Source organism: Diospyros lotus, chromosome 14 (assembly GCF_014633365.1).
Source record: "Diospyros lotus cultivar Yz01 chromosome 14, ASM1463336v1, whole genome shotgun sequence".
NCBI lineage: Eukaryota > Viridiplantae > Streptophyta > Magnoliopsida > Ericales > Ebenaceae > Diospyros > Diospyros lotus.
The window spans coordinates 12,874,511-12,888,919 of NC_068351.1; the positions used below are offsets into that span (position 1 = coordinate 12,874,511).

The 14,409-nt window shown below is 36.9% G+C and overlaps 1 protein-coding gene across 2 annotated transcripts in view; it reads right to left on the minus strand.

The window, feature by feature from the left end:
- The window catches only part of LOC127790820 (rRNA biogenesis protein RRP5), a 120,464-nt gene that overhangs the window by 30,835 nt on the left and 75,220 nt on the right, over positions 1-14,409 (minus strand). For both annotated transcript variants that reach the window (XM_052320516.1, XM_052320517.1), the window contains exons 18-21: positions 11,702-11,808; positions 11,073-11,153; positions 10,903-10,977; positions 10,737-10,838 (exon numbers count right to left, since the gene is read on the minus strand). In XM_052320516.1, the coding sequence (XP_052176476.1) occupies positions 10,737-10,838; positions 10,903-10,977; positions 11,073-11,153; positions 11,702-11,808 (365 nt within the window). The remainder of the gene's footprint in view (positions 1-10,736; positions 10,839-10,902; positions 10,978-11,072; positions 11,154-11,701; positions 11,809-14,409) is intronic.

Genomic DNA, 14,409 nt, shown 5'->3' on the forward strand with positions numbered 1-14,409 from the left:
GCAACAGACCATATGATAGGAGATTTGTCCTTGTTTAGCAATTATAACCCTTGTCATGGTAACTATACTGTTCATGTAACTAATGGATCTCTTTCTCAAGTAAAAGGCACAGGTTTTGTTATGATTTCTGAAAAAATTAACCTTAAATCTATTCTTTATGTCCCTAACCTCAATTGTAACTTGCTTTCAATGAGCAAATTTACAAAAGCGAGAAATTGCATCACTAAATTCTCTTCCAACCCGTGTGAATTTCAAGAATCGGGCTGGGACAAGATGATTGGCCATGCTAGGTTGTGCAGGACTATACCTTCCAGTCGAAGATGCCAGCAAGCCCCAACCATCACAAAGACCATGTATGGCCCTAAACTCTAGCATTAACATTGATAGTTGTTGACTTATCAGAATGATAAGAGATCTGCTTCGATTAGGAATGATTTCTAATTATCATTTAGGAACCTTTCCTAATTATGTCTATATGTATCTTAGTGTATATTTCCTTTGTGTTTTAATTTGTTTCCTTAGAGATAGTTTCTTTTTGACAGTTCCATTTTGATGTAATCTCTCCCTCTATAAGAGGACTCCTCTAAACTTTGTCTCCATTTTGACAGTTTCCTTTGTGGGGTCGGCTACATGAATTCTAGACTTCCATGTATTTCTGTCTTTTGTCATATCTTCACTTAGATCCATACACTTCATATCAAACTTTAATGTCTCTCCCAAAGTCTTCTTGGGTCTGCCTCAACCTCTTTTTTTGACAAATTTATCCATTTCATCAACTCTCCTCATAGGAGCGTCTCTTTGTCTCCTTCTCACATGACTAAACCATCTTAGTCTTGTCTCTCTCATCTTCTCCTCGATTGGCCCTACTCCTATCTTATTACGAATAACTTCATTTCTAATTTTACATTTTCTTGTATGGCCGCACATCCATATTAACATTCTCATCTCCGTTACACTCGTCTTTTGCTCATGCTGGTAATTGACTGCCCAACATTCTAAGCCATACAGCAAGACTGGTTTTATACTTGTCCTATAGAATTTTTCTTTCAGTTTCAATGAGATTTTTACCATCACATAACACCCCCGATGCATTTTTTCATTTTAGCCAACCTGCCTAAATTCTATGTGCAACATCCTCGTGAATTTCTCCATCTTTTTTGAATCACTGATCCCAAATATCGAAAATGGTCTTTTTTTTGTAAGATTTGGTCTTCTAATTTTATTATAACATCATCTACTCTTGCATTCTTACTAAATTTACATTCCATATATTCTGTTTTCTTTCTACTTAATTTAAATCCCTTAGATTCTAAATTGTTTTTCCACAACTCAAGCTTAGTGTTCACTCCTTTTGTTTCATCTACCAACACTATGTCGTTTACAAATAGCATACACTATGGTACCTCTGTCTAAATATTTTTAGTGAGTTCATCTATTACTAGAGCAAATAAGTATGGACTTAGTGCAGAACCTTGATGCAGTCCTATTGTAGTTGTAAACGGTTCAGTATCCCCTCTGCATGTTCTAACCCTTGTCTCTGCATTGTGATACATGTCCTTAAGGGCTTGTATATAGGCTATTCTAACTCCTTTCTTCTCTAAAACCCTCCATAATACTTCTCTAGGGACCCTATCATAGGCCTTTCTATTAGGCGCCTTAGTAGGTATATAGCTTCCTTTGTTGACCTACCAGGCATGAAACCAAACTAATTTTCTGAGACCTTTGTTTCTTTTCTGAGCCTCTACTCTATTACTCTCTCCCGGAGTTTCATGGTATGGCTCATTAACTTAATTCCTCTGTAATTTTCACAGTTTTGAACATCTCCTTTGTTCTTATATATAGGAACCAAAGTACTCTTCCTCCACTCATCTGGCATCTTTTTTTATTTAAGAATCGCGTTAAATAATTGCATTAGCCAGGAGATGTCCTCTTCTCCCATGCATTTCCATGCTTCTATTGGTATATTATCTGGTCTCACCGCCTTATGATTTTTCATCTTTCTTAATGCTTGCCTTATTTTATTTGATTTTCATTTTTTATGCATTTCACTTGATTTAAATCTCGTGTTTTTCTTTCTCTTGCTTTTGCTCCCTTTCTCCATCTTTTGCTTCTTTATAAGAGGACTCCTCTATCCATTCAAAATGAATTATGAGAGCATAATTTTGAATTCCTACATGGTATCAGAGCCTTTCTCTTCCCTTCCAAAATTTTTGAAACCCTAATAGTGCCTTCATTGCACTTCTTTGCGCCGAACCCCTCTAGGGTTTCAGCCCAGCCTTAATTGTTGTTCTGTTCAGTTCTCCGACAGTTTTGTTCCAACTGCACTTCCAGTATCCTTTTCCAACTCAATCTTCTTAAGATATGTTCGAGATATCATAGACGACTCCAGTCATTACCTCTGTTAAATCCTATCCTAGTGATCAACAACCAATGGAAAGGGGTGATCTACCCGGGATGCATCCTTCCTACCGACTTAATGGGCAAAACTTCTTGCAGTGGTCTCAGCTTGTGAGCACATTCCTCAAAGGCTGAGGACAGCTAGGCCACCTGGTCAGAACTCCTCCAAAAGATTCAGACCCATCCTTCACAGCATGGGAAATTGAAGATTCATCAATCATGTCATGGTTTTGGAGTGCCATGCAGCCGAAGGTAAGTACAAACTTGATGTGTTCAAGATGCCTCGGTGATTTTTAAGTTAAGACTAAGATTAGTAGGACAAGGTAAGGGGTATCCACTATAACAAAATATTATAATAAAATGAAGGGGATGTGGCTAGAACTAGATCATTATCAAGATATCAAGATGCAGTGTAGCAATGATGCTGTCAAACTTAAACAAATTCAAGAGAGGGACAGGATTGTAGAGTTTTTAGCAGGGATTAATCCGAAATATAATCAAGTGAGGATCCAAGTGCTTGGTAGGGAAAAATTACCTACTCTTAATGAGGTGTTTTCCATTGTTCGAAGTGAAGAAAACAAAAGGATGGCTATGCTAGGAGATCACAGTGTTGAAGGCTCAACCATGGTGTCAAGCCATAGAGATGGATCTCGATTTAAAGCCGGAAAGGCAAAAAATTCATGGAAGAATTCAAGACAAGAAGGTTTGTGGTGCAGTCATTGCAAAAAACCTAGGCATACTAAGGATAAGTGCTTCAAACTCCATGGCAAAGATGTTGTGCTAAGAAGGATAGGTAGATTTAAGAGTCGTCCACCCAATTGAATGTAGAAGAGATGAACAAACTCAAGAATTTCTTCAAAACCCTCCAAGATGGAGCCTATTCACTTGCACATCAAGGCAAACTCGCCAATTTTGAGTGTTTTTTTGCCTTTAAAACTGCTGGGAATACCAATTGGGTCCTTAATTCAGGAGCTACTGATCAAATGACCCCTCACTTAAATTCCTTTAACACTTATCGACCTCTTGTTAGCCTTGAACAGATTGTTATTACTAATGGAACCACTATTCCTATTGCTGGCCAAGGTACAGTTAAATTCAACCCTTTGTTAACAGCCAAACAAGTTCTTCATGTCCCACAGTTAGCTACCAATCTTATATCTATTCACCAACTAACCAAAGAATTAAATTGTCGTGCTATCTTCTATCCTCATATGTTTGAATTTCAGGACATGACCACGGGGAAAATGATTGGTGTGACTGAGGAGCACAATGGGTTGTATGCCTTACACAAGGCAGGCCATTCTAAAGAGAACCAGCAGCCTATCATTGCTTGTTCATCACATTCTGTTTCAGCATCCAACACCACTTGGCTTCAACATTATAGATTAAGTCATCCGCCTTTTCCTTTATTAAAATCTATGTTTCCTCATTTGTTTAAATCTTTAGATCCTAGGATGTTTCAATGTGATGTGTGTGTGTTGTCCAAACGCCATCAGGTGTCTTATCCTATGAGCAACAAATTATCTTCTAAACCTTTTTCCCTAGTTCATTTTGATGTTTGGGGACCATCCAAAATTCCCAACTATTTTGGGGCTCAGTGGTTTGTTTCTTTTATTGATGACTGTACTCGCATGTGTTGTGTATTTCTTTTGAAAGAAAATGTTGAAATTGGCACAATCTTACCTTATTTTTGCAAAATGGTATCCACACAATTTGGTACTCTTGTCCAAAAATTCAGAACAAATAATGCTAAAGATTATTTTAATAATTAGTTGAATTCTTTCTTTCAACATGAGGGTATTGTTCATGAGTCTTCTTGCGTAGACACTCCACAACAAAATGGAGTAGCAAAGCAAAAGATGAGACACTTCCTTAATATGGCTCAGACACTCTTTCATCACAGTCATGTTCCTAAAACCTATTGGGGTGAAGTCGTTTTAACCGCAGCCTATGTCATCAACCGTGTTCCCTCCAAAGTCCTAAATCACCGCAGCCCATTCCAGTGCCTATCCTTTTTTTTTTTTCCTGATTATTATTTGCATACTCCTCTTCCTCTCTGTGTATTTGGTTGTGTGTGCTTTGTTCATATCCCCAAAATACATTAGGATATGCTTGATCCTCGTGCACTTCGGTGTATCTTCCTAGGGTATTCTCCAACCCAAAAAGGTTACAAGTGCTATCACCCTCCAACTCAGAAGTTCTTTGTATCCAAAGATGTCTTTTTCCTTGAATCTTGGCCCTTCTTTGGCTCTCCAAACCTTGGTCCTCAAGGGGAGACTCGAGGAATTGAGGACCAAGACTCATTTGAAATTTTTCCTGTCCTAGCACCAACTCTCGTTTTGCCTAGTTCTAATCCTTCTTCCTCTATTGTTCCAGCCCAATCTCCTAACCCCTCTCCTCTACCTACAGAATGTCCTGAACAAGCAATTCACAGGCCATCCTTTCCAATTCGATTTAAGGGTTCTCCCAATGTGTTCAAAAGGAGGCAACCTATTGTGGAGTCTCAACTCTCACCAACATCAGATTCAAGTACTGAAATTGCACAATCATCAAATTCATCCCTTTCCAACCCTGTTTTTGATGATTTAGACCTACCAATTGCAATAGTAAAGGGGTTAGAAGCTGTACTTTACACCCTTTAACTGATCACTTGTCCTATCATTGCTTCTCCCAAAACCAAAAAAGCTTCCTCACCTCATTAGACTCTATTGTTATTCCCAAGTCAGTAGAAGAGGCTCTAAAAGACCAGAATTGGAAGCAAGCCATGCAAGAGGAAACGAATGCCTTAAATAAAAACCAGACATGGAAATTGGTGCCTAGGCCTAAGAGAATCACTCCAGTTGGATGTAGATAGATATTTAATTTGAAGTATAAAGCTGATGGCACACTGGTAAGGTATAAAGCTAGACTAGTGGCCAAAGACGATACTCAATCTTATGGCATAGAATACCTTGAGACTTTTGCACCAATGGAAAAAATGACAACGGTGAGAATTCTTATGTCCCTAGAAACTCATTTTGGATGAAAAATGCAGCAATTAGAGGTGAAGAATGCTTTCTTACATGGGGATTTAGAAGAGGAGGTATACATGAAGTGTCTCCTAAACTTTAGGAAAGGGGTCCAGGTACAGTATGTAAACTTAAAAAGGCCCTATATGGACTCAAACAGTCTCCCCAGGCATGGTTTGGTAGATTTTCTAAGGCAATGAAGTCTATCAGATATGCTCAGAATAGAGGTGATCACACTCTTTTTTTCAAAACATTCAGGTAGAAAAGTTACAGCACTCTTAGTGTATGTTGATGATATAGTTGTGACTAGAAATGATATGGAAGAACAATAGAGTTTAAAAAGGAAACTAGCTAAAGAATTCGAGATCAAAGACCTTGGGGTATTTAAGTATTTCTTAGGAATTGAGGTAGCCTACTCAGAGACTAGAATCTTTCTATCACAGCGCAACTACATTCTTGATCTTCTAGTTGAAGCTGGAATGACAGGAGGAAAAGGGTCCAGTATACTTGTGGATCCTAATCTCAGATTGCAAGAGAATTCAGAGGGACAAATGGTTGATAAAGGGAGATTCCAGAGACTTGTGGGAAGGCTGATATATCTCTCATATACTAGGCCCGATATTACCTTTGTTGTCAGTCTGGTAAGTCGGTTCATGCATTGTCTAACCAAGGAGCACATGCAAGCTGTACAGAAAATCCTGAACTATCTAAAGGTAACACCAGGTAAAGACATGTTTAAAGAAGGGACTGAATTGAATGTACAAGGATTCACTGATGCAAATTATGGTGGAACCTTGGTTGATAGAAGATCCACTACAAGCTATTGTGTGTTTTTTGGGGGAAACCTAGTGTCTTGAAGGTGTAAAAAGCAAAGTATTGTGGCAAGATCTAGTGCAAAGGCAAAGTTTAGGCAATGGCCCTCGGATTGTGTGAACTTCTGTGGCTTTGGATTATCTTAGAAGACTTTAAAATCAAGGTTCAAGATACTATTGACCTACTTTGTAATAATCAATCAGCTATTAATATTGTCCACAAACCTGTGCATGACAAAACTAAACATATAGAGATTGATCAACACTTCATCAAGAAAAAATTGGATGCTAGTTTAATTTGAATCACATATGTGCCATCTGAAGATCAAGTGACAGATGTGTTGATTAAAGGGCTAACTGGAAGAAGATTTGATGTTTTTGGTAAGCAAGCTGTGAATGGTTGATATCCACTCTCCAGCTTGAGAGGGAGTGTTAACTTATCAGAATGCTAAGAGATCTACTTAGATTATGAATGATTTCTAATTATCATTTAGGAATCTTTCCTAATTATCATTTATGAATCTTTCCGGATTATGTCAATATGTATCTTAGTGTATATTTCCTTCTTTGTGTTTTAATTTGTTTCCTTTTTAACAATTTTCATTTTGATGTAATCTCTCCCTCTATAAGAGGACTCTTGTATCCATTCAAAATGAATTATGAAAGCATAATTCTAAATTCCTACAATAGTCCAACTATGTTGTGGCACTATCGATTAGGACATCCAAACTTTATGTATCTCGAAAAATTGTTTCCCTCTTTATTCAATGAGAAAGCAGAAACCTTTCAATGTGAGATTTGTTAACTTTCCAAGCACACTCATGCCTTATATTCTAGCCTTCCTTACAAGTCTTCTCACCTTTTTTCCATGATGCATAGTGATATTTGGAGACCCTCTAGAATTCACAATATCATTGGTTCTAAATGGTTTGTCACATTCATTGATCACCATACTAGACACTCATGGGTGTTCCTAATGAAAGAAAAATCAAAAGTTGGGAAAATCTTTTAACTCTTCCACAACATGATGATTACTCAATTTCAAGCAAAAATCCAAGTCCTCAAAACTGATAATGGTGGAGAATATTTTCATTCTACCCTCGGTGCCTATTTATCCAAACCTGGTATTATCGACCAAACCTCTTGTGTTGACATTCCACAACAAAAAGGAGTTGCTGAAAGGAAAAACAAACCTCTCTTGGAAGTTACTTGATCTCTTATTTTGGCATCAAATGTCCCTAAATATTTTTGGGGTGAAGCTATCTTTACTGTCACCTATCTTGTAAATAGAATAACTTCCCGAATTCTGAATTTCAAGACTCCATATCAAACCTTTCATGAAATTTACCCACTAACCAGAATATTCTCCTCCATTCCCTTGAAAGTCTTTGGTTGTACTACATTTGTTCACATCAGTCAGCCACACCAAAGCAAGCTTGATCCCAAATCTCTTAAATGTGTTTTCCTTAACTACTCATCAAATCAAAAGGGATACCGGTGCTATTCACCAGCTACCAAGAAATTTTACAGCTCCATGGATGTCATTTTTTTCTAAAACCAGCCCTTCTACACCAAAAATGATATTCATGGGGAGAATCATACTCACGAAGAATATCATTTTTTGGTCCTTCAACCAACTACTACAATCTCTCAAAATCAGCCAGCTGATCCTAAGGAGTTACTTGTGTACTTGAGGCACTAGAAAACTAAAAGGGAAGTAGAGGACTGCACACCTTCGAACAATGACCAAGAATCAGATCCAAATCCCAAGGAACACAAAATTGATACAGGTAAGACCTCTCATGAACCTGAAACTTGTGAACCTGAATCTGAAGACAAAATATATGAGCCTCCTGTTGATCTAGATATTCCTATTGCCCTAAGGAAAGGAATAAAGTCATGTACCCGATATCCAATTGCTAAATTTGTCTCCTATGAAAAGTTGTCACCAAACTTTGGTGCATTTTCTACTCAACTTGACAATGTGCAGATTCCAAAAAAATATTTACGAAGCCCTCAAGAAACCTAAGTAGAAGTTAGCAGTGTTAGATAAAATTACAACACTTGAAAAGAATGGAACTTGGGTAATCATAGATCTCCCCAAAGGAAAACATCTAGCTGGGTGCAAGTAGATTCTTACAGTAAAATACAATGCAGATGGAAGCTTAAACAAGTTCAAAGCCCACCTGGTTGCGAAAGGATTCACCCAATCCTATGGCATAGAGTATAAGGAGACATTTGCACTTGTAGCCAAACTGAATTTAGTACGAGCCCTACTGACTTTGGTAGCAAACTTGGATTGGCCTCTTCACCAACACGATATAAATAATGTTTTCTTGAATGGTGACTTGGAAGAGGACATTTATATGGAAATCCCTCCAGGATTTGAAAATTAAGGCAGTAGTGGGAAGGTTTGCAAGCTTAAAAAATCTCTATATGGACTCAAACAATCTCCGAGAGCATAGTTCAAACGTCTCACCAAAGTTCTAAAAAAGTATGAATTTCAGCAATGTCAATCTGATCATACCTTCTTTGTGAAATTTTCAAAAGAGGGGAAGAGGGCTATCATCAGTGTGTATATGGATGATATCATCATCACAGGAAATTATAGTGAAGAAATTAGTAATGCAAAGAAGCTCCTAGCCAACAAGTTTGAAGTAACGAACTTGGGATTCCTCAAGTACTTCCTTGGGATGGAAGTAGCTTGCTCAAGAAAGGGAATTTTTGTTTCTCAACGGAAGTATATCCTGGACTTGATAAAAGATACATGAATGATTGGGTGCAAACCGGCAGATACTCCAACAGACTCAGAAAACAAATTAGGTGAAACCGAAGGAGACTCACTCACAAATAAAGGAAGATAACAGTGGCTTGTGGAGAAACTCATCTACCTTTCCCACACTCGACCTGATATTGGATTTTCAGTAGGTATGGTAAGCAAAAATATGAATAATCCAACAAAACTTCACCTTAAAGTTATCAATCGCATCCTCCAATATCTAAAAAAGAACCCAGGTGAGGGCCTCTACTTCAAGAAAACTATAAATAGAGATGTAGAAGTGTACACGGATGCAGACTGGGTCAGGTCTATAACAAATCGACGATCAACCACAAGGTGTTGTTCCTATGTTTGGGGAAATCTTGTTACATGAAGAAGTAAAAAAAAAATAGTGGTAGCTAAAAGCAGCGTAGAAGCAGAGTTTCGTGCTATGTCCCATGGAATTTGTGAAGGTATATGGCTTATGAGGTTACTTGGGGAATTGAAGGTTCAATCCAACACCTTTATGAGACTGCTTTGTGATAACAAGGCCACCATAAGCATTGCTAAGAACCCAGTTCATCATGACCGAACCAAGCACATATAATTGGATCGACACTTCATAAAAGAAAAGGTGGAAAGAGGGATTGTCAAACTGATCTATATTCCAACTATTGTTTAGATTGCTGACATCCTAACGAAGGCTCTCCCGTGAAATAAATTCGAAAATTTGAAGTCCAAGCTGAGTATGCTTGACATACATAACTCAACTTGAGGGGGAGTGTAGAATCCCAGCTTTCTGATCTGTTTTCCAATTCAGCAACCCTGATTTTCTGATCCTATGGAATTAATGATTCTTTTTTGGCAGTCTCCTAAGTTGTATAGTTTCCTAATCTGTACTTAGTGTTTCCTAAGCTGTTTTTGGAAGTTCCTAATTCTATATAATTGTTCGTCTCAATCAAAGGAATGCAGAGATAGTCATTATTCTCCAAATTCTTGAGATTGACGTTCTACAAAGTACGATTGCTGCAAGTGCAAGTATAAATCCCTGTTACCATGCACATTGATGCAACTCCTGGCCAGTTCTCAAGCAATCCCATGAGCAAATGATGCAGCCTTTAGGGAAAAGAAAACGCTCTAGGTGCCCAACAATATGTACAGGCTCATAATTCTTCATTTCTTTTTTTATATTTGAAGGAGATGATCCCTCAGACATGCAGTTAAAAGGTACCTATCATAAAACAGAAAAGTTTCTGAAATGCTTCCAAACATTGAACACTTCATGCTACTGAAGGATAAGCTCATATCAGTCCACCAGATTTCCAATTTATTTATTTATTTTTTTCACATCTCTTTGAGAATACACTAAGCCTGACTTGGTTAGGATAAAGTACAAGTTAATGATGATCTCTTTGAGAATACACTGTTTACATGACTGTTCAGGCAAATACAGAGTCAGCATGTGATAAGTGCCAGTTTACAATTAGGAAAAGTCATTTTCAAATAAAAACTGAATATTTTCTTCCAGAGAATGGAACCTCTTTGGTTGTTTCTGTATTAAGAAGCAAAATACAGAAATTGAGAATTGTGAAAGTCCCGAACCCACAAAGCCAATATGCTTGCACAATCTCTCCTCCTTTTCCACAACCCCCTTCCTTTCTCTTGTTCATACAGAAAAGTTAGAAATGTTCTCTTTTCTAGACACTAGGAGCATTTATTGGAAGAATTAGAAGAATATTTGTGTATCTTATATTACAGTACCTTCTCTTCCAAAAGGAAGTATTCTTGGATAAAGGTCGCATCAGTTGAAGAGCAGAGTGATTGCCTCAAAGATAATGTCAATCGGCCAGTCTCAGCACTAACCTGGGAACACGAGGATGTTATAACTGAATTTCTTCAACACCATTATAGGGGAGATCGTACTCACATCAAATATGTAACTGCGAACAGATTGTCCAATGTAGAATGCTTCAGAAAGACTAATTCTTCGATCATCAGTAGACTTCAAAAAGGAAAAGGAAAAGTACTTTAAACAGAGCACTTCAAACACCAAAAAGAGGAAAAAACAGAAGAATATGTAATAGTAATAACTAATACCTTACTTCTGGAAGCAAAACCAGTCAAACGTCCAATATATCGGACAAAGCAGCCAGATTCAATTAAGTTACAAACATAACCCTGGTTCAGAGACATCCATAGTAGTTAACACAGTTCAAATACAACTGATAGACATTGAAAATTAATGAAGCTATGGAATCATTAATTATTTGTTTCTTTTATGTTAAAACTATCCACAGGCTTCTTCATTGTTCAGAGATTGAAGATGATGGTCATGTTTGGAGAGGATGGGATCTATTGAGCACCGAGTCAGTAAAACAAGGCAGTGAGTTTTCTCCTGGCTTTTGCTGATATCAATTATGAGGTTCTGAGTAGAATGCTTGATAATGAACACAGGTGCAGTCAATGATAGGAAGTACCAAACAAGAATTACAGAATGGGTCAACTGAGCAAAAGGAACCAAGGTCCAAACAGTTCTTAACATGATTTACTTTTTCCAACATGTTTGTCCTATTATCTAATTTTGGAAACCTGGAACAAAAATAATAAAAACTCCCCAGCTTTTCCACATATATATTTAAAAATAAAAAAGAGAAGGCCTTAAGAAACTGCAGCAGAACATGGCTGGAATAAATAGTGCACAAGTTCTTGATCGGACAATAGCTTACATGAACAACTGACTGAGGGCGAACTTCAGAAACTCCAGAAGGGAGCTGTTCAGCAGATTTAATAAGAGAATACTTGGCACTGAGAATTAAATTGCCGTTCTCAACATCTACAGAAGTCATGAACAAGCATTAAGACAAGGATTTCCAATTCATTCTCGTTAAAAAGACCTACCATCTGACTAAGAATGAAGCATATGTACAAAGAATATACTTGCAGTATAAAAAGGGCAACATGCAGAACAGAAAAGACAACTGGCAAAAAAATTAAAAGTGTAAAATTACAGATTCTCAAAAAAGAAACAAATCCAAGATAAACCCAAATAAGATTCCTAAACTTAAAACCTGCAGCAATCAAGAAAAAGGAAAACTAAGAAGCAGCACGCAAGTGCAACTCCAGCAAAACTCAAGTGTTAATGCTATTTCACATCATTCCCATCCCCCAGTGCTGGTTGCTCTCTGAATGGTATGATGTAAAAAGGAACCGCCTTTAGGGAGTGAACCATGAACAAAGAAACATCAAAATGTCTTATTGCAAAGAAATGCCATAAATAAGGTCTAATGTATGTATTTTTTCTTTGTTTTATTCAATTAATGAGCTTTTAATTATTTACGTGGAATTTCATTATTTTTTTACTTCTTTAGTCCTAGGGTGAACGCTGATATAAAGTAAAGATAGCATAACAAGATAAACCACATTAAGAAAGAAAACCTGCACTGAAAAACATATACAACTAAAGCAACTTATAAAAAAAAGGGCATTCAATAAGACAATGAACAAAAGAAGAAAGGTTGAAGGGAGATTCCTCTAAACCACAAAAACAAACAAATGGGTTTTTCCCTTTAGACAATAGATAGAGCTGCACTGCTTTGTTCGCTATATTGTCATCGCACACAAGACCCAACATCACAAAAAGAAAAAAGGGAACAACCAAGTTTGCCTCTGACTGGTGTAATAATAGAACCAACAATTCTCGCCTGAATGGAGAAGGCAGCCAAGGAGCCATCCATCTCCAGTTCATCTTTTTCTGAAAACACCCCTACTGAGTAAGAAGATGGAAAGAAGACCAAGAACAACTCCTCTTGACAGACATCAATTCCTCCTTTCCGCAGCATGGTGAAATGCAACTGAAAAGGGTGAACCCACTTTATAGTGCACTGTATACAAGACACTAATTCCCAGGGTGTCCCACAAAATCTCTCTGGTTTTCCAAATTTCTCATCAATTCTCACATTTTCCATCCTTTTAATGCAAACTTGATTGCTAGAATGAAAACTGGAACTTCCTAAGTAAAGATGGTGACTGATCATGATACGAAATTAGTGATGTGGTTTGGAGGAATGTACCTCCAAAACTATGGTGGTCGGCCTAGATCTATGATGCAGTGTTAGCCTCTCCAGTGGTTCGTTGGGAAGAGAGTGAGGGATGATTGTTGGTTGCTTTCTTTGACGATGATGCATATGGATGGGTTAATCTAGTAGAGCTCATCGCTTAGATGCTAATTTCAATGAGAAGTTAAGGCAGTTGAATTCAAGAAGGTTTCTTGCTGCTACAGAAGACACTGTTTACGAGGCTAGACAAAGGCACAAACTAGATCACCAAGGTTGCAAACTAGGTCAAGGTTGCATATGGAAGGGTTAATCTAGTATGGATGGGTTGAATGTTTCAAGTCAATCAAAGCTAGATCACCAAAAATGAAGATCTAGATTCAAACTACCTTGATGGCGAGTTATATAAAAGAGGGGAATAATCGAACTTATTGGAGTTCCATTGATGGCCGTTACTCTAACTACCTTGACCTCCTTTTCTTTTGAAACCACTAAAGTCAGGGTGGAGAGATGGTGATTCCATGAACGCCTCAATAGAAACTAGGGTTTTTACCCCATGAAAAGAGATCAACCATGAGAATGGAAAAAGAAAAAAGAATATGCGATGTTGTAGAGCGTGGGTTCCAACTATTTGGGGCATTTATAATTCCCGCACCTTGTAACCCAAATGGGTTGAAACCTTTACTTGGCCATCTAATCAATTGACATATGAATATTCTTTGAATATATTTATATTATGTAATACTCTATGAATATTCTCTATTATAGTGAATATTACACAGAACGTAGAATATTCAATGAATATTTCTGAATATTTCATGAATATTACACAGGTCAAAAAATATATAATATGAATTTTATGAATATAGTGAATATTGTGTAATATTCTGTGAATATTATGCAGAACACAGAATTTTCAATGAATTTTTGTGAATATTGCATACAAAACAAAAAATATACGATATGAATTCTATGGATATAGTGAATATTGTGTAATATTCTGTGAATATTACACAGAACATAGCATATTCAATGAATATTGCATAATATTTTGTGAATATTACACAGGTCAAAAAATATATGATATGAATTCTATGAATACAGTGAATATTGTGTAACATTCTGTAAATATTACCCAGACATAGAATATTTCTGAATATTACACAGGTCACAAAATATACGATATGACTTATATCCATATAGTGAATATTGTGTAATATTCTGTGAGCATTGCACAGAACATAGAATATTCGATTAAAAATTGTGAATATTGCATAATATTCTGTGAATATTACAAAGATCTATCCATATAGTGAATATTGTGTAACATTCTGTGAGTATTATGCAGAACATAGAATATTCAATAAATATTTATGAATATT